At 42.5% G+C, this 19,726-nt stretch overlaps 1 protein-coding gene across 1 annotated transcript in view; it reads left to right on the forward strand.

Moving 5' to 3' along the window:
* Positions 1-19,726, forward strand: part of LOC148525214 (hemocytin-like) — a 200,258-nt gene that overhangs the window by 100,181 nt on the left and 80,351 nt on the right. Inside the window, exons 14-15 of the mRNA XM_088471025.1 lie at positions 14,912-15,037; positions 16,089-16,190. Of these exons, the coding sequence (XP_088327151.1) occupies positions 14,912-15,037; positions 16,089-16,190 (228 nt within the window). The remainder of the gene's footprint in view (positions 1-14,911; positions 15,038-16,088; positions 16,191-19,726) is intronic.

The raw sequence follows: 19,726 nt of genomic DNA on the forward strand, positions 1-19,726 counted from the left end.
AGAACGTATATTAGAACTACAAAATTTATTTACAAAACGAAAATAAACAAAAAAAACTACTGGCGAAGGATGCCAGACAGCCGGTCAAGGGCCACAAGAATGCCAATGACATGTTGGCGCATCTGGCCAACACAATCCTCCACCTCTTGTCGACGCCTCTGTTCCTCTGTGGGTGAGAAAAGTGTGTGGATTAATAAAACAATAGGGAATCCACATTAAAAAAACAAAAACACAACGAAATCACTCCTAAACCGAAAAAAGAAAAACCAAAACAAAAAGGGGGTGCTGGCAAAAATACAAGGCCTATGTACAAATTCCCACAGGTGTGATATGTGTATGTTGAAATCAGCAGGAAGAGGTAAAGGCAAACTGCTAAATCACCAAAAGTAAACCAAACAAGCACGAATAAAGGCACGACACATGATTACATACAAACAGTTTGTGGTTAAAAAAAATGAGAAAGAAAAACATACCGGGAGCCAAAACGGGAGCTCTGGAAGTCCCTCCATGTTCCTCCTCGGAGGAGCCTTCATTCCCCAAAGAACGGGGAGGGGTAATGATGGACTCCGGGGAGGGGGTAATTGGAAGAGGGGTGGGTGGAGGAGAGGGGGAAGTGGGACGGAGGGGAAGGAGGCCCGACAGTTCCGGGAGAGGGTCTGGGAAGGCTGGGGAGGAGTGGGGTATAGGGGAAATATTTGGGGTGGAGTGTTGGCTGGGGGTTGGGGATAGTGGCCGGGAACGCCGTCTGGCCGGACGGTGATGGCGTAGTCTTGGCTGTCCTCCTAAAATATGTCAAACAAATTGAGGTTAGTTTCTGGGCAAATCCGGGGCCCAAATAAAAAAAAAAAAACCAGCCACAAAAAACATGCAAAAAGGAGTAGAATGAAAAAAACAGAAATAGAGGGAAAACAAGCACACGCTGATATGAGGACAAATAATTAATAGGACAGACAGGAAAACATGCACACGCAGATATGAGGACAAATAATTAATAGGACAGACAGGAAAACATGCACACGCAGATATGAGGACAAATAATTAATAGGATAGACAGGAAAACATGCACACGCAGTTTGCCCCACAAACACAAACATGAAAACCACAATACATAACACTTACTTTCAAGGATCTGCATGCGAAAGCATGCCAGCAAGCGGGGCGTTCGCCGTTGCAGGTCTGACCACCTGCGCTCAAGCTGCCCGATGTTGCGGCGTGAACCCAACGACCGCAGGCGGGACCGTGCCTCCGCATACGCGGAGCGCTTCTGCCGGTTGGTGATGGGTGGAGGCTGGCTGGTGATCCGCCTATCCATCACCTCCGTAAGCGCCAGCAGCTCGCGCCTGGTGAATGCGGAGGCTCTCATGATGGCAATGGAGTTTTTCATACAAAACATTTTTGATAAAGTGTGCCAAAAATTTCTGATTGGCTAATGTATTTTGGAAATTAACAGGAGCAATTTTATTGGTTAGTGTATGAGTCATGTGTTCAACAGGGCCAGAAATCTCTGGAGAGTTATGATAGGCTTGATGCAGTGACATGCGTTTGCAAATGTAAATAAAGAAATGAACCCCGGAAAATATGCGGGGATCCACAGCAATAGAACAATTGTTTAATTGTGGTTCACATGTTTTTTGAACAATAAAAGCGAATGATCCATCCGTACGTATTCTGCGGGTAAACACAAACACGGACAAGAGTAAAGTTTCTTGCATTGTGTTGAAAAAAAAAAAACAATTAAGCTAATTGATACATTGATTGGCATGATACGATTGAGGGAGGTAGGCAGAATAAAGGAGCAGGTAATCGACATCTGACAAGGCCACTTCCGGGTTCACTTGTGCGTGCGTTCCCTTCAAGCCATTTCGGGGATGTACGCTCGCTATTTCGCACGCTCGTTAGTTAGAGGAGGGGGTCGCCTGAGTTTAGGGAGGAATTTTAGATGCGAACGAAAATACGAGCGAGCCATTGAATTTAAATAATTTTGTACGTACGCCTAACGTACGTGCGCCCGCTTGCGAGTGGGTCTGAATCAGGCCCATTGTCCTCAAAGCTTATTATGCTTTTCTATATGTTATTTAATTACTATATAGCCTCACAGGTATCCAAATCTACATCGGGCCCAGAGAGGCAGCCATTTTCAAATCTAAAACCACATCCAGACCAACAGTTTAGGCATATTCAGTGCTACAATTTTGTAATTTATCCCAAGTGAACTGAAAAGCTGCCTTAAAATGAATATTATTATTATCCATTATTTATTTGGCAACACAAGTGTTCCGCAGCACCTTACAAAGTACATAGACAAATATGTGAACAAGCAACAAGTAATTTATAGTACAGTACAATGCAGGACAAGGACAAGGTTTATATACATTGCTGCACTAGTGATCATAACACTGAAATAAACAACAGGGCATAAGCAACCAGGTGTTAGGAGTGAGGAGTAGATAACAGTATAAGGAGTAGCACAAGAGGGTAGATGGACCTGGTCGTGATAACTTACATTCCAAAGGGCAGGGCAGACAAAAAGGTGTGACACAGAGGGGTAGACAGGGAGGAAGGAGTAAGTAGCAGCAGGTTAGGATGAGAACTGGAAGGGTTTGATGAAGTAGTGGGTCTTGAGAGCCCATTTGAATATTTGTAGAGAGGTGGAGAGAGTCTGATAGGCAGGGGGAGAGGAGCAGCATGGGCAAAATCTTGGAGGCGGGAGTGGGAGGTAGTAACAAGCTGGCAGGAGAGGCGACATGCATTTGTTGAGCGAAGAAGGTAGACAGGAAAGTGAAGGGAGATGAGGTCTGAGATGTGTATTGGAGAGGAATGGGTGAGGCCTTTGTAAGTAAGTGTAAGAACCTTGAATTGGGCTCTGAAGAGGAAAGGGAGCCAGTGGACAGCTTGTAAGAGAGGGGAGGCAGATGTAGAACGTTTGGAGAGGAAGATAAGCCAAGCAGCAGCATTGAGGTCAGATTGGAGTGGAGATAAGTGGGAAGCAGGTAGGCCAGATAGGAAGAGGTTACAGTAGTCCAATATGAAGATGAACAGTGAGTAGATAAGGGTTTTAGTAGCATCCTGGGTGAGAAAGGGTCTGATCTTGGAAATATTTTTGAGACTGAAATGGCAGGACTGCGAGAGGTGCTGAATGTGTGGTTTAAAGGAAAGGGGAGAGCCCAGGATAGCATCAAGACAGTGCACAGTGATAGAGGAGATAGTTGTCCCGTCAATTGATAATGAAATTGTAGGAAGTGAGGTTATGCGGGAGGGTGGGAAGATGATCAGCTCAGTCTAAAACATATTAAGTTTAAGAAAGCACTGGGACATCCAGGAAGAGATAGCAGAGAGACAGGTGGAGATATGAGTGAGGAGAGGGGGCAAAGGTCAGGGGAGAAAAGGTAGATCCAAGTATCATCAGCATAGAGATGATATTGGACGTCAGAGGAGCTGATGAGTTCACCTAGAGAGGGCATAGAGAGTGAGAATAGTTGAGGTCCAAGAACAGAACCTTGGTGAACACCTACTGTAAGTAGAAGTGGGGGGAAGAGGATACATGAGAGGAGACAGATAAGGAATGAATAGAGAGGTAGGAGGACAGCCAGGAGAAGGCAGTGTCACATAGACCAAGAGATTGTGGACCACCGTCTATTCCTACAAATCCTTCAGTGTCAAAAGCAACAGAGAGGTCAAGGCGAATGAGTAGAGAGTAGTGGCCCTTAGATTTGGCAGTAAGAAGGTCATTGCTGACTTTCATGAGGGCAGTTTCTGTAGAGTGGAGAGAATGAAAGCCAGACTGAAATGGATCAAGGAGAGAGTGGGAGGAAAGAAAGGTGGTTGTAAACAACATGCTCAAGGAGTTTGGTGACAAAAGGGAGGAGAGAGATGGGTCAGTAGTTGAGGAGAGTGTTAGGATCAAGGGATTTTTTAAGAATGGGGAGACAAGTACATGCTTGAATGCAGAGGGGACAGTGCCAGGTAAAAGGGAAAGATTGAGGAGGTGGGCAAGATGGAAAAAGACAGAGGGAGAAAGGTAGCAGAGAAAACGGGAGGGAATAGGGTGAAGGGGGAAGTGGAGGGGGGGTCGGATGAGGACCATGAATTCCTCTCCAGACACAGGGAAGAAGGATGTCAGCATTGGTAAGATTGATGGGGTGGAGTGGTCAGTGAAAGGAGGGGAGGAGTTCTGAGTGTCTGGTGGGATATGATGTCCTGACATATGGCGTTAATTTTAGATGTAAAGTAGGTGGCAAAGTTAAGGGCAGAGAGTGAGAAAGAGAGGCGAGGAGGGGGTAGGCAGAGGAGGGAATTGAAAGTAGCAAAGAGAAGCAAGGAGTTTGAGGACTGGGAGGAGATGAGGTTTTTGAAATATGACTTTTTAAAGAGGGAGAGGGCAGAACTGTAGGATGAGAGCATAAATTTGGAATAGAGGAAATCTGCCATAGAGCGTGATTTTCTTCACTGTCGCTCAGCAGTTCGTGAACACTTTTGCAGGTATCTGGTGCATTTGGAATGCCAGGGTTGAGGTGTGAATCTAAAGGGGTGAGTAGTGATTGCTGGAGCAACAGAGTCAACAGCAGCAGTAAGGAAGGCATGGTATAGGGAAGTGGCTTGCTCAGAGCAGGCAAGAGAGAGGATAGGGGAGAGAAGTGAGTCAAGCAGGGAGGAAAAGGAAATTATATCAATAGCCTCAATGTTACACTTAGTGATAGTGGCCTTAGGAGGTAGAGGAGGGGAAAGAGATGGGGATAAGTTAAAAAAGAGAAGGTGATGGTCAGAGAGGGGGAATGGAGAATTGGAGTAATCAGAAATATCACAATGGTGAGTGAAGATCAGATCAAGTCAATGCCCACTCATATGGGAGGGTGAGGAGGTCTATTGGGAGAAAACAATTGAAGATGTGAGGGTAAGGAGTTTAGAGGCAGAGGATTCTGTGGGAATATCAATTGGAATATTAAAATCACCTAGACTAATGGAGGGAAGGTGAGAGGAGAGAAAGTGAGGGAGCCAGGAAGCGCAGATGTCAAGGAATTTGGACAGAGAGCCAGGGGGATGGTAAATGACAGCTACTCGAAGGTTGGAAGAAGCATATATCATGAACCTCAAATGTAAAGAATGTAAAGGATGGTTCTGAGGGTATGAGTTGGTAGGAGTAACTGGGGGATAGAAGGACCCCAACACCACCACCATGGTGACCCCCAGGCTGGGGTGTGTGGGAGAAGGTGAGGCCCCCAGAGGAGAAGCTGCAGGAGAAGTGGTGTCAGAGGTGAAATCCAGGTTTAAGTAATGGCTAGAAGATGCAGGGAGATGGAGACGAAAAGGTCATGGGTGAGGACCAGTTTATTATAGACTGATCTGGCATTCCAGAGAGCAAAGGATAGAGAGTTTGTGGGAGATATGTGAATTAGATTATTAGGGTTGCTGTAGAGAGGAAGTGAGATTAATTTTAGGGACCGAGATGAATAGAGTGTAGCAATTGCGTGGGCTCCAGTGCTAGGAGGGGAACCTGTAGGAGTTGGGTAGGGAGAGCGTTGAGTTTAATGAGATGTGCATAAAGGTGGGATGAAGTAACAGGGAGAGGAGGGTGTGAGGAGAGATTAGCAGTGGGGTAGTAGGACCATTGTGGGTTAAACGAGAATGAAAGTGGAGTAATAGGAGAAAAGTGTGAGGAAGGCAGACAGGGAAGGGGAGATAAAGGGAGGAGGACCTGGAGGAGACTAGGGAAAATTCTAAAGGTAGAAGCAGAACAAAGGATTAGGTAGACACTGAGTGAAGGGGGACGTGAAAAAAGCATGGTCATGGTGTAGCTGAGGTAAATAAGGGGAGGAAACCTGGAAGTAGGAATGAAGTAAGAATGTAAGAGAAAGTACAGGAGTTTTCCAGAAATGCAAGTAAAATTAAAGTGTAGGAAAAGGTGTCTGCACAACAACAACAGTTTATTATTGAGTGGAATAAAACTGGAGATTTAATGGGAGCAGAAATTGAATATAGAGTAGACAGTGGTAGCAAGATGATGTGAGACTAGGCAACAGAGCTAATGTAAAAAGACACTATTAGAGAGGTAAAATTACAGTGGCACAGAAAAGTATTCATTGAGATGTTTTATATACTAAAAATAGTAGCAAATGAGGCACAAAGTGTTTGTAGCGACCAAACAGGGAGTCCAGTGATGAATATCCTGGTTATGTAGAAAACAGGTCCTTGTAGTAAAGAGATGGTGATCTCACATTTGGTGATACAACTTTGTCTACATATAGCTTAAGTTGTGGAAAGTGTGAAGTTAGTGTGTTTTCCTTCAGTTTCACTTCAGTTTAACGCCGGTATAATGCCAAAATTAGATTTAAAATGTAAAGTTCAGTTTTAAATTCAGCACTTAGAATATTCGGCACTGCAGTCAATGACTTAAAGCCTAATGAGGGGGGATCGTTATCCTGGATAAGGTTGTGTATATCAGAGAAGCAGAAAATCTACTTAAAGAGGAGGACACCTACCATATCCTGAAAGATAACCCTACACACACCTTTAGCAAAGAATTAAGTGAAATTTTGAAGAAGGGTAAAGAGAAAAACATCTTGACAAAAAAAGAATATGAATATATATATCCCCACTGCCTCAGAAGACCTGTTTTTTACCACCTCCTAAAGGTCCACAAAGATCCAACTCATCAACCAGGGAGGCCCATAGTGGCAGGAATAAACTCGCTAACATCTAATCTCTCTAATTACATTGATCAATGTTTACAACTTATAGTCACGTCACAACGTGGACACCTGAAGGATACCACACAGGTCCTGAGCATTCTATGAAATATAAATTGTCAAGAATCATACATTCTAGCAACTTGCAACATTAAGTCACTCTACACTTGCATAGAGCACTTAAAATGATGCAGAAATGTGAAAAGGAACCTGGAGGAAGATTTGAACCTTGAACAACAACAGATCGAGTACATAATAGAGGGAATATATTTCATATTGACCCATACTTAATTTTGGATTGAGGATAAGGTGCAATGGGAGAAAGAAACAGTATGGACAGATAACTTGACCGTAAGAACATTGGGCCTGATTCAGAGCCGCTCGCTCGCGCTGTGCGTTCGCAAGCGGCCCGATGTTCTGCGTACGCGCATGCGCAGGTTTCGTTCTGCGCATACGCGAACTACACACTGCGTTTGCAACCCTTTCGCTCACCCAGCAAAGGGTAATGAGTGACAGGAGAGGCCGTTTGTGTGTGTGGTAACAGTGGCAGGACACTAATAACGGGGGGTTGGAGATGCGAATGCAGGCGTGGCTGGGTGTTTCAGCGCCATTTTAGAGGCGTGCATAATTAACAGGCAGCGTCATAGTACACGTCACTTGCCATTTTTTAACATTGATTTCCTTGCAATGCTTGTGGTAGGATAAAGCTACCTCAAGCACTGCGTTCGCATCCGATGGTGCTCGATGTACCAATGTTTTAATACACTTCCTGGAGATGACGTGTTGCTGGTGGGCGGCTCTGTCTGCAATTGGGCGTACGCATACACAAAGTGGCCGCTCGCTATGACATGGTGGGCGTGCTTATACCTTGGCAAGCGGTCGCTTCCCGTGGCGTCACTTTGAAAAATTTGCATATGCATCTAGCGAGCATACGCAGATAGCGAATGGGTCTGAATCAGGCCCATTATCCTTTGGGCACATTATTTCGAACACGGCTTCATAATATGGAATGGAGGAAGAAACAAACTGGAGGAATTCATCTGTTACATTAACCAAAATGGTGACAACCTGGAATTTACCAGTGAAATAAATGGCACCACTATCAATTTTCTCAACCTTCATAGAGAACAATAAAATCAAAACAAAAACTTACACCAAGAAAGTGGACTGTAATAGATACTTAAATGCTAACAGTAATTATCATCACCAGTGGATATCCAATATCCCAAAAGACCAATTGAAACATGTAAGATGGAATTGCTCAAAGAGGGAAGACTGGGAAGAACAATCGAAACACCTCATGGGCCAATTCAAGGAAAAGAATTACAACAGAATAAAATTGGAAGAAGACCGTAAGGACATATATCAATTGTAGAGGGACACTCTCCTACAATATAAGGAAAATAATTACAATACATTAGACAAAGACGTCGTCTTCATCACAGAATTTTCTGGACACAACAAACTGCTAGAAAAATCCCTAAGAAAGCATTGACACATCCTTATGGCAGATAAGGAAATTAAATCTATACTACAGATGGGCCCAGCTAGTTTGTTGCTCATTACGCGCCATTCAGGCCTCTGTGTCGCACCATGGAACATTACGTGATGGCTGTACTTTGGCATAACATGGTATTCTCCAACAAAAGATATGCTATGGCATGTAATACACCACTTAACTGCTGGGTGGCGAGTGCTCCAATTATGTAATTTGTACTGAAAACCATACTGTTAAATTGGATGGATATCACATTCACGCAGTGTATTTGTATATTGCATGTTCGCACAAGCAGTCTTTTTAATATCACATAAGCTCTTAGAATGGGACACAAATCAGAACACATACAGTACATAATTGTACAGTAGTGTAATTGCCGTGTTCTTATGACGGTAAAAACGATGCTGTAGATTAATGAGATGCACGCACAGCTTTCAATGACATGGGATGAATTATTCTCTAATGGTGGGGTACTGTGTATAGTATAATATTTTGAAATGAAGACACTTTTTTTATCATTAAAAAGAGCAGCGAGTGGGTGGAGTGCACAAGGATGAGTCCGCTATTGACATTGTACACATTGCCTGCTGTAATTCGCAGACCTCACATCACATACATGACAGGTGCAGTTCTTGATATGGCAGGTATGTGGGCTACAGGTTAGGTGATTGCCTTGCAACCGTGCTTGTCCCAGGTTCGAGACCTGGAAAAGAATATATATATATTTTTTAAACCTTATCCAACCCTTACTGAACTCAATACATTATCCACAACTTCCTACCACCTGGCATTTCTATGCTACTTTATGCCACTGTACTGCTGATGCACTGTGTGCACAAGAAAATGTTGTGCGGCACTACATACACCATGTAGCGCCCTGCTTGTCGTGCTGTGCTGTGGCTTAAGGAGGCTCATAGTACTGCGCATGCCCAGTGGGTCAAGAGTCACACAGTGCATCCCAAACTTAGACACTATAGTGATTTCATCACTGTAGAAACTGGTAGTGGCCTCTGTATTACAAACTGTGCATTTTAAGACGCACACTTGCATCATTGTTAGCACTGTCGGCCCTGTCCCAGACTTAGACACTATAGTGATTTCATGACTTTAAAAACTAGTAGTGGGCTCTGTTTGAAAGTGGTGTCTTTGTATTACAAACTGACTGTGCGTTTTAAAGCACACACTTGCGGCACTGTCAGCATGTCTGCGATGTTCTTGCTGCCAGCTCCGGGGCTTGCACATAGGATCTTTGGTGCATGCCCAGTGGAGCCGCTCCATATGCCATGTAGTGCCCTGCTAGTCACGCTATGCTGTGGCTATGTAGTCTCATAGTACTGCGCATGCTCAGTTGAGCCGGTCGGGAGTCAAACACACTGCATCAGGTCCCTTTCCCCAAAGCAAGCTAGAGCCTTTCATTACCATAATAAAGGATGCTTTGTTAGCCATTTAAGCAGTCAGCTCAAAGTCTGCCCTTGTGTCCTGAAAAGGGGAGGAATGTTGACCATTGCCACCATCCCCCATCTGCTAGGACAACTAATGTGCCACTATGAATGTGTCAGTCGCTGTGGCACTGCAGAATAGTGTTTTAAGGTGCACACTTGTGGCACTGTTGGCACTGTCCCAGACTTAGATACTATAATGATTTCATGACTTAGAAACTAGTAGTAGGGTCTGAGTGAAAGTGGGGTTTCTGTATTACAAACTGACTGTGCGTTTTAATCCGCACACTTGCGGCACTGTCGACACATCGGCAATGTGGTGGCTGCTAACTCCGGGGGTTGCACATGGGATCTCTTGCACATGCCCAGTGAAGCTGCTCCATATGCCATGTAGAGCCCTGCCCTGTTGTGGTGCATGCCCAGTTGAGCCGGTCAGGAGTCACACACCGTGTATCAGGTCCCTTTCCCCAAAGCAAGCAAGAGCCTTTCATTACCATAATAAAGGATGCTTTGTTAGCCATTTTAAGCAGTCAGCTCAAGGTCTGTTCTTGTGTCCTGAAAAGGCAAGAAATGTGACCATTGCCAAGGACACCATCCCCCATCTGCTAGGACAACTAATGTGCCACTATGAATGTGATGGTTGCTGCAGCACTGCAGAAGAGCGTTTTAAGGCGCACACTTGCAGCACTGTCGGCACTGTCCCAGACTTAGATACTATAGTGATTTCATGACTTAGAAACTAGTAGTGGGGTCTAAGAGAAAGTGTGGTCTCTGTATTACAACCTGTCTGCGTTTTAATCTGCACACTTGCAGCACTGTCAGCACATTGGCGCTGTAGTGGTTGCCAGCACCGGGGGTTGCACGTGGGATCTCTGGCACATGCCCATACACCATGTAGCACCCAGTTAGTTGCGCTATGTTGTGGCGCATGCCCAGTTGATTTTTTAAAAATTACATAGGGCCCCCCCACAACAGAAATAACCTGCGCTGGATTGCTCAACCAGTCCTTAAAATGTCCCTTAAAAAAGTCCCTAAAATTATGGGGGAAAAACGTGCAGGGTTCCACCGTCATTTTGTAATCAGCACCTGGTTGCAGGGCCAGCCCAAGGCGGAGATCTCAGGGGAGGTGGAGACCACCCCGAAGAAGGGGTCCCCCTCTCCCAAAACCCCTGGTTTAGGCTGAAGCTTGTGGCTCTTCCCCACACCCCTGGAGTGGTGGGTATGGGAGTAAAAATGTTGTATATAGCTCAAAACTATTGTAATTTACAGTGGAACTAAAGTGCCAGCATGCCTGCCATTGGCACTTGGGGAACTACAAGTGCCAGGATGCAGCCAGCACCCATACCTCCACTGTAAATGAAAGAGTTAAAAAACATAGTACACACACCCCACTTTCAAACAGAACCCACTATTAGTTTCTAAAGTCATGAAATCACTATAGTGTCTAAGTCTGGGACAGCGCCGACAGTGCCGACATTGACAGTCTGTTTGTGATACAGAGACCCCACTTTCAAACAGAGCCCACTATGAGTTTCTAAAGTCAAGAATTCACTATAGTGTCTAAGTCTGGGATGCAGTGTGTGTGTGACTCCCAACCCACTGGGCATTTGCAGTACTATGAGCCTCCATACGTATGGAGGCTCATATGCCACTCCATATGCCATGTAGCGCCCTGCTAGTCACGCTATAGCAGGGCGCTACATGGCTCTCGACCCACTGGGCATGCGCAGTACTATGAGCCTCCATACACCAGAGCATAGCACGACTAGCAGGGTGATACATGGCGTATGGAGCAGCTCCACTGGGCATGTGCCAGAGATCCCATGTGCAACCCCCCGGAGCTGGCAACCATCACAGCGCTGACGTGCCAACAGTGGCGCAAGTGTGCGTCTTTAAACGCACAGTAAATTTGTAATAGAGACCCCACATTTAAACAGAGCCCACTATTCGTTTCTAAAGTCATGAAATCACTATAGTGTCTAAGTCTGGGACAGTGCCGACATTGATGCAGGTGTGCATTTTAAAACACACAGTCAGTTTGTAATACAGAGACCCCACTTTTAAACAGAACCCACTATTAGTTTCTAAAGTCAGGAAATCACTATAGTGTCTAAGTCTGGGACAGAGCCGACATTGACGCTAGTGAGTTGTGCGTGCGTGTCAAATATTTTTATAAAAAAGTATAGGACTCACACTTAATGTAAGAATTTTAAACTTTATTAGACATTCTTCTACAACTCTGATTCCATGAGGAAAACACTGTACTATAGTAGTGTACCAAATCACAGCTTCTGTCAGTCATTCATCGGGCGATGATACAGAAATTGCATTGGAAACCTGACGCATGCACTGTGTAGTTTAGGAAAAATGAGACCTGGTGGACAAGAAGTTGTATTACACTTTATGACTTTTTTCCAGTGCTACGCTACCAGAAGGTTATGAAACATTCTGTGTGGTGCGACTCAAGGCGTAGTGTGTGGCGAGAGATGCATGGTGCGCTACATGGCGTGTGGAGCAACAAACTAGCTGGGCACATCTGTACCAAAGGCACCAAAAATCATCTACAAGAGAGCCCCAACAATATGAAGCAACCTAATCAGACACCACCTAACCAAAAAAAAATAAAAAAGCGGAACAAGGCTACAAGACATCACTCCAGGGTTCTACAACTGTGGAACATGCAGCGCCTGTAAAAAGACCAACAGCCATATGACTAAACCTATTACATTTATTAAATCATATACTATGGGGAAAGAATTCAGAATTGGAGAGAAAATAAGATGTAAGGATTCATTTACCTGCTCCATTGTCCATGTGACTATCAATACATAGGATAGACCATACAAAAATTAACAGTATGAATAAATGAACATCTGAATAACATCAAAAATGGAAAAGAAAACCATAGTGTGTCTAGACACTAAGGACATACACAGCAGAGAACCATCCCAATTATCGTTTATGGGACTCAAGCAACTTAAAACTATGGAGAGGAGGAAACCTAAATGATAATTTACTAAAAGAAGGGACCAAAATGATCTTTGAATTTGAGACATTACAAACGAAAGCTTCTACCTTTCCTCAAGATTTAATTTGCATAACAAATGACCCTGTCCTTATAGCTAAAATACCACTCCCTTGGACTTATTGCCTTTACCCTTATCAGTCTCATCGGTTTCTCTAAGCCTTCTTACTCATACTTATATTCAGATATTCATTATGTCTTCTATCTAGCTATATAATTTATGAATTTATAGTCCCCTCCATAGCATTATATTATATTATAGTATCCTAATGAGTCCTTATTTTTATTATTAACTTTTCATATATTTATTAATTATAATATTTATTATCTTGTATTTTCCATTACTACTACTATTCATCTTAGCCTCATATATATAATTACAATTATAATATGTTTACAGGTAACTCTTTATTTCTTCTCAGCCTCCTTATATAACAGATGATTCTTAAATATAAAATTATCTAATTTTATAAATATTTTTAGATACTTTTTGTAATTTGTTAAATGTTAAGTTTGTAAGTTTATGTGCACTTCACGTACAGTACAACTTTATCCCCTTATGACCACTTAGTTACATCCCATCTCCATAGAATCTATACCATCCTGTAATAAGGGCAGATATAGTGGGATACTTGGATATTCCAACTAAGGGCAGAACTGATGTCACCACAAAGGAACAGATTTTGAATACACATTGCCTTGATGGAGATGGAGATGACATCACATAACCCCTGCGAGGACAAACAACATTCCTCCAAAAAAGATGAGAACACTGCAAACACATCCACCACATAGAATAGTGTGGGGAATCCCAAGCTACCCTAGCAAGGCGGGACAGAGAACCGCATAGAAAAGACACTGATTAGCCCATGGATGGGCGGAAGTAACCACATCCGAACCGGGCGCAAATGACCACACGGGAGCTGGGTGGAAGTGATGCTAACAGTGCCATTCACAAGTGGGTTTAAAAGAAGTAGGAGTAACACACACTCGCCATCCTGTTGAAGTCAGGTACTCGGGTGAAACACGTTGATAGTGAGGTAAGGGGCACCACTGACGCCTGCATCTTGCCAGCTATCTCACACGTTTGCTGGCAAACAACTCTTACTCATCTTACTCACTACTGCCAGACAGCCCAGTGAAGATATGGTCAGACCACCTGATAGCCATCTTCACCTGTAAGGTAACGATGAGATCACCAAATATCTATCTTTAACATCATTCCACCTATTTGAGGTGACTCATTCTGTGAAGATATATACTGCAAGCAGGACTGATTTTCCATAAATCGGGAAGTTAGAGTAAAATACCCAGCAGCGTATCTCTCCCCCTTGTTACTCTATCCCAGACTTAACAGGGACTGCACATTTTTTGTCTACATGTTTGTATATGTTTCATGTCTGTATACCAGTATTAGGTACTATAGTTTTACATATACACTCAATAACTATCTGCGCTTTTTTATTTTTTACGCAAATAAGACATTTATCCATTTAAATATTGATGCTGTGTTATGGACTTATTTAGGGTTTGATAGCGAAGCGCCAGAGGTAGTATTTTCTGTCTAGATTTTTATCCCGGGAAGGTGAATCCCTGTTAACCTCACGTGCAGCATCCCTGACAGACCAGATAAGTTTAGCGTAGCCTTCACCTACATTTATTGTAATGATAAACCTTACATATGTAGACCTGACATGTGAATTCACTGATTGCTAACTCTCTCACTAGTATGGCTAGCAATAAATTAACTTAAACAAACAGGCCATATCACATAGCTAACAACAGGTTATATACATCTATAAGCTATTAAAAACATCAGATAGAGATAGTATGCAGTAATATGCGATTTAACATTACTCATATAAGGTAACTACAGAGAGCCGTAGTAATTTACGTAAACAAGTTTTTAAGGCTGGGCAATAGAAATGCAAGGCAGCAAGATACTGAGAGCTGTAGTTATTTACCTGTAGGTGACAGAAGAAAAGAGAGGATACATCAACTCACAAACAATAGCAGCTGAAGATCTATTTAATAAAGCCGGTATAACGACAAATTTAGATTTCAAATGTAAAGTGCACTTTTAAATTCAGCACTTATAATATTTGCCACTACAGCCAAAGGCTTACAGCGTAATGAATATTGTCTCAACACAGAAAATGTCTGCCTCTACTGAGTGTACAAGATACATAGTAACACTATGTACCAATCAAAAGTATATAATGATATACATTAGTAATAATCCATTTTTTTTGTATTTCATTTAAAGGAAGGTCAAAACTATACGAGTAATGATAAGTGTATATCCTACACTTGCGAGAAATTGAAGAATGAGATGATCACTGTTAAAAAAATACAGAATTGCACACATACGAGTGAACAGGATTGTGAATTTGTAAGTTATATGGAAATATTAAAAGCACATATGATATTCCCTTGCATGCCAATGTGAAAACTCATAAAAATGTCTGCACTGCTTCACAAATACACAAAATAGAGTAATTATATATATATATATATATATATATATATATTTATTTAAATTCAGTTCTGATCCCGGTGCAACTGGCAGAAATTCGTAGGTAAATATAGGTAACTGATGTCAAATTAACTGATTTGTTGTTATCACTTATTTTATTTATCAAATGTTGTAGCTAAGAGATAAGGTAGAAACATAAATAAAATACAGATCCCTTGTTTCTACTGCTTCCCTTTGTGCCAGTTGGCAGTGAACAGGGGAGTGAGAGTGCAGAGAGACTGTACATTAATGTGAAGAAAGGAAAGTAGGTGGATCTGCTGTTCTGTTGGCTATGCCAGAGTAGATTTGTTCACTGTGAGAGTCTTTAATGAGAGTCCATCTGAGAAAGAAGAGGTATGTGGGTGTGTGGAGATGTGTGTAATAGTATTTATACTGTACCCCAAGTAATGGGACCAGTCTATGCTTCTGTGATCCAGTCCGTGCATAGGCTGGCACCACTTTTATATACACTATAATTGCTTGATAATGTTGACATTAATGTCAACATTGTCAGAATATCCACTTTGTGAATGTGGACAGCCATAATGTTGACACAGAAATTTATTTTTAAAGTTAGGCTGCAGTTAGGGTTAGGGTTATGTTTACATTGAAAATACCATTGTTGAAATGCATGTCGACATTCACAAAGTCGTACTGGCAATGTCAACATTGTGAATGACAACATATTTAATGTCGACATCTGGAACATACAGGCATTCTAGATGTTGACATTTAGAATATGCAGACATTATGCTGTCGACATTCTGAATGTTGCCTTTCTGAATGTCGACATAATATACCAAACACAAAAGTGGCAGTCTTATCAGCCTTCTGCTCTTGCATCATAATTTAACCACATAATCTATTTAAAAATAACTGTTTCTCTGAAGAATAAATTTGACATACAATATTATTTTTTTTTCTTCAGGGTCAGGACTATGTGCCACCTAGTGCTGACCAATGCTGTGGATACTGCAAACAAACAAATTGTGTGTATGTCACTCCAAGTGGGGAAAAGAAGGCCCTGAAGGTACAGTGATATCTTTTTTGTTCCATTTTAGGCCTGTATTCAATTAGCCGCGATAATTTCGCAGCTGACGGCGGAATCTACTTTCCGCCTACATCGCATGTTTTGGATGAGGGCACTTATAGGCCGCATACCCGCTATTTGCCCTATTCAATTCCAAAGGACGCGAAAAGTCGGACCGGCGAAACACAAACAGGCTGAAAGTGCTGTAAAATATGGGGAATTCAGCCTAAGGCCCCCCAAACATTGGGGATCAATATAGAAGTCCCCGATTAGCCCTACTGAAGCTGTTTGGGGTAATTTTTTGCTGTCATTTGCTTCAATTTAGCATTTTTGCACAAGTGGTGAAGAATAGCATTTAGCAGTTCTTTTAGGAGAAAATAAGTTGTCCTGTCAAATTTGGGGTACGTGAAAATGGGTGCTAGAATATTTGAAAGTCTATAAAGTGAAGTTTTAAAAAAGGTGGAAAAACACACCTGTTGCAAGGACCTGCAAACAAAAAAAACACCACCCCCATACTTGCAGACCCCCAAAAAGTCTATTTCGCTATTTTTTTGTGTTTGTATCTCAACGTTTTTTTTATGCCCTCTTTTTCAAGGTAAATTTTTGGGGTGTTCCTCACTTTTTTTTTTTTTGATGCAGTTATTCATCGGGGGACTGTCCCAAAGGTGCAGAGTGGTTTCCTCACCTTTGCACCCCAAAACCACAATTCTGCACTTTTTTTCCCGACTACTTTCATAAGCGAATCTTTTCCACCTATTACATTGCATTGACTTTCCGCGAGCGCGAAAAGTCTTTGCAATTGAATACGGTGTAAAGTTTCCGCCTGCCAAAATGACGTCATCCGCGATACTTTTCCGCGGATTCTGACTTTTCGCATCTAATTGAATACGGGCCTTAGTATATATTGCATACACACAGAGGTGCTGATGTACAGTATGAAGTAAGTCCAACTTTTACAGTAAGTGCAAAGTGTGGTTACAGTCTGCCCATGTGAATGTGTGTATATGGAATCCCAAGTGGCATTATTGAGTTCCTCGAAGAAGTAGATACCAGTTCGGTACTAAACAAGCGCTGGAATGAGTTGTTCAACCAAGCAGCTACTGTAGAAAAAGGGATAGTCAGTTCCTAACAAGTAAAACAAGTCACAAAGTGGGTAGTAGCGCTAAACATTAATTACATATATAAAATTATAAGAATATATATAGGTGGCAATAGGATTCAAATAAAATATTTCATTTTATATAATAAAATGTCACAATACTTATGTAACAATTGAATGAGCAAATAATCTCACAGTACTTATGTGACAGATAAATGAGCAAATGATCTCACCCACAACACTAAAAATCCAATATCAGCCTGTTCATGCACAGCACCTTCGTAATGGACACTGGAGGTTGCAAATAGTAAGGACTGTCCACTGGATAATAATCCTTGTCGCCGATAGAGGAGTGTCTCTTCTAGATGTTGATAATCAATTGAAGTAATGAATCCTCAAATCATACGGTGTCCATATGTGGTCTCACCATGTCACAATTCACTGTGGCAGAGCAGAAGAACGTCATTTGTGGGCAGGGACACAGAGTACTGAAGTCACAAGCATATCTGCTGCGAAAATATGCTAATGTTTGCAAATGCAAAGTCAGCATAGAGACGCCCAATGCCAGCATAGAGATGCCCACTACCGCTCTCTCATATCCGTAAGACCTTGTAGAACTGCGTATACATTTATACCATAGAGTAACATCGGACCCTCACGCACAATTAGAGCAGGTCCAACTTGTCTCAGAAACTGTAATTGTTGTTGCATGCAGAGAGTAAGCTAGCTGCATGTGCCGTCGCAGTGGCTAATTTATGCAAGCCCAGGGAACGGCGTTCAAACAGACAGGCACACTTGCATTTCTCCAACCACTCCCCCATCACCACCCCCAAACGCTGACCTCCTGTCACTCACTCTGCGATGGCTTTGTATCTGTGTAAGTAATCGCAGTGAGGTCTCAATGCTATCTCACATTGTCTGTGGTGTGCACCTGTGCTCATACCAAAATATGGAAGGTAGTGCTTTCAGCTGCAGTACCCGTTAAGGGTAACCCAAACCTTATATCTGGTAATAACTGCTGGAGGGGGGTACTGCGCTTGGAATAGGATATTGTCTTTATGATGGTGTAAATAATGTTTTTTGGGGGCAAATTATTATTACTGTATGCACTTATATATTCTATATCAACTACTGGAACTCACACAGTGTATAAAGTATGGTTGTATTTATTGCAGTGCAGTGCTCTTATATAAATGACAGGCAAATAATGGCTGCTGAGTGCAGTATTGTGTGGAGGTCAGCAATCTCGTTGCTTGCCAGGGGTGTTGATATTGGTCCTGTACTCCAATGGTTAATGGTAGCAGGGATGGCAAAGTCTACCCTGTGGGGATCTGTGTACGCGCCCCACCAGGCACCACTTCCACACCTCACGTACACAGATCCCCACAGGGTAGACTTTGCCATCCCTGAGGGACTACAGCAGACCACTGCTCTACAAATACATCCCGTGCACTGTCATTTATCCTGTTAAATACTCCACTCCAGACTTGCTACCATTAACTATTGCCTCTGAATCAGACCCAAAGCCAGCAAAATGACATACTAAAATGGTAGGGAGGGAAATTCAGAAATCAACGACCCACTATAAACCTGAAGATACTCCCAATCTCCCGCTACCACAGCTATAGGTTGAACAAGCTATCACCACACCACAATTGCAAAATGGAAACCACAAAGTTGATGACATTTAGCACATACCAGGTACCAGCTTTGAGATTTACAGCCGATCATGCTTACTTCAGCGCTCTGTTATTTTAACTTAAACTTACAGGTTGATACAGAGACGAGTAGTCAGGGCAGAGCCTCCCCTGTCATACTCTTCAGTTTTGATAAAATAATTATTAGAATAATACGAAGAAGATATTTATAACTTCTAAACATCTTCTTTGTTTATTGTAATCATTTTGATAGTTAACTCACCAACTTTGTGGAGGTCCCTGGGACTGCAGGGAGAAACGAGATGAGGCAGCAACAGCTCAGCCTCGCTTCTGTATAGTCAGACAGTGCTTATAGAGCAGGAGGGGGGCACACATGGGCAATAAGTTGCACAGAAAGAGAGCTAATAGAGGCATGCCTCTGAGTATGGGGCGGATTGCCTTGAGCAAAGATGGACACCTTGGATGTCTCATGTGACCAGGAAGTGCACTGCAGTATTTAGAGATTGGAGCTCAGTCAGCAGAAGCAAGAGAAGATACGGTGATGGAGGTAGGAGAGAGCATCAATAAACCTGAATATAACTTAATCTAAAATAATGATGGATAACAGTGTGTGGCATTAAAATTGGTCACATTTATTTTTGACAGAAAGATTAAAATTTTGCAATAAATAAATATTACTTCTGTGAGAAATATGATGGTGGGAGAATGAATGGGCAGGGACCATCAACCCTTCAAAAATAGAACAACTTATACGTGGTGTACAACTACTTCCAACTTTA

Source organism: Taudactylus pleione, unplaced genomic scaffold (assembly GCF_031769625.1).
Source record: "Taudactylus pleione unplaced genomic scaffold, aTauple2 ptg000109l, whole genome shotgun sequence".
Lineage (NCBI taxonomy): Eukaryota > Metazoa > Chordata > Amphibia > Anura > Myobatrachidae > Taudactylus > Taudactylus pleione.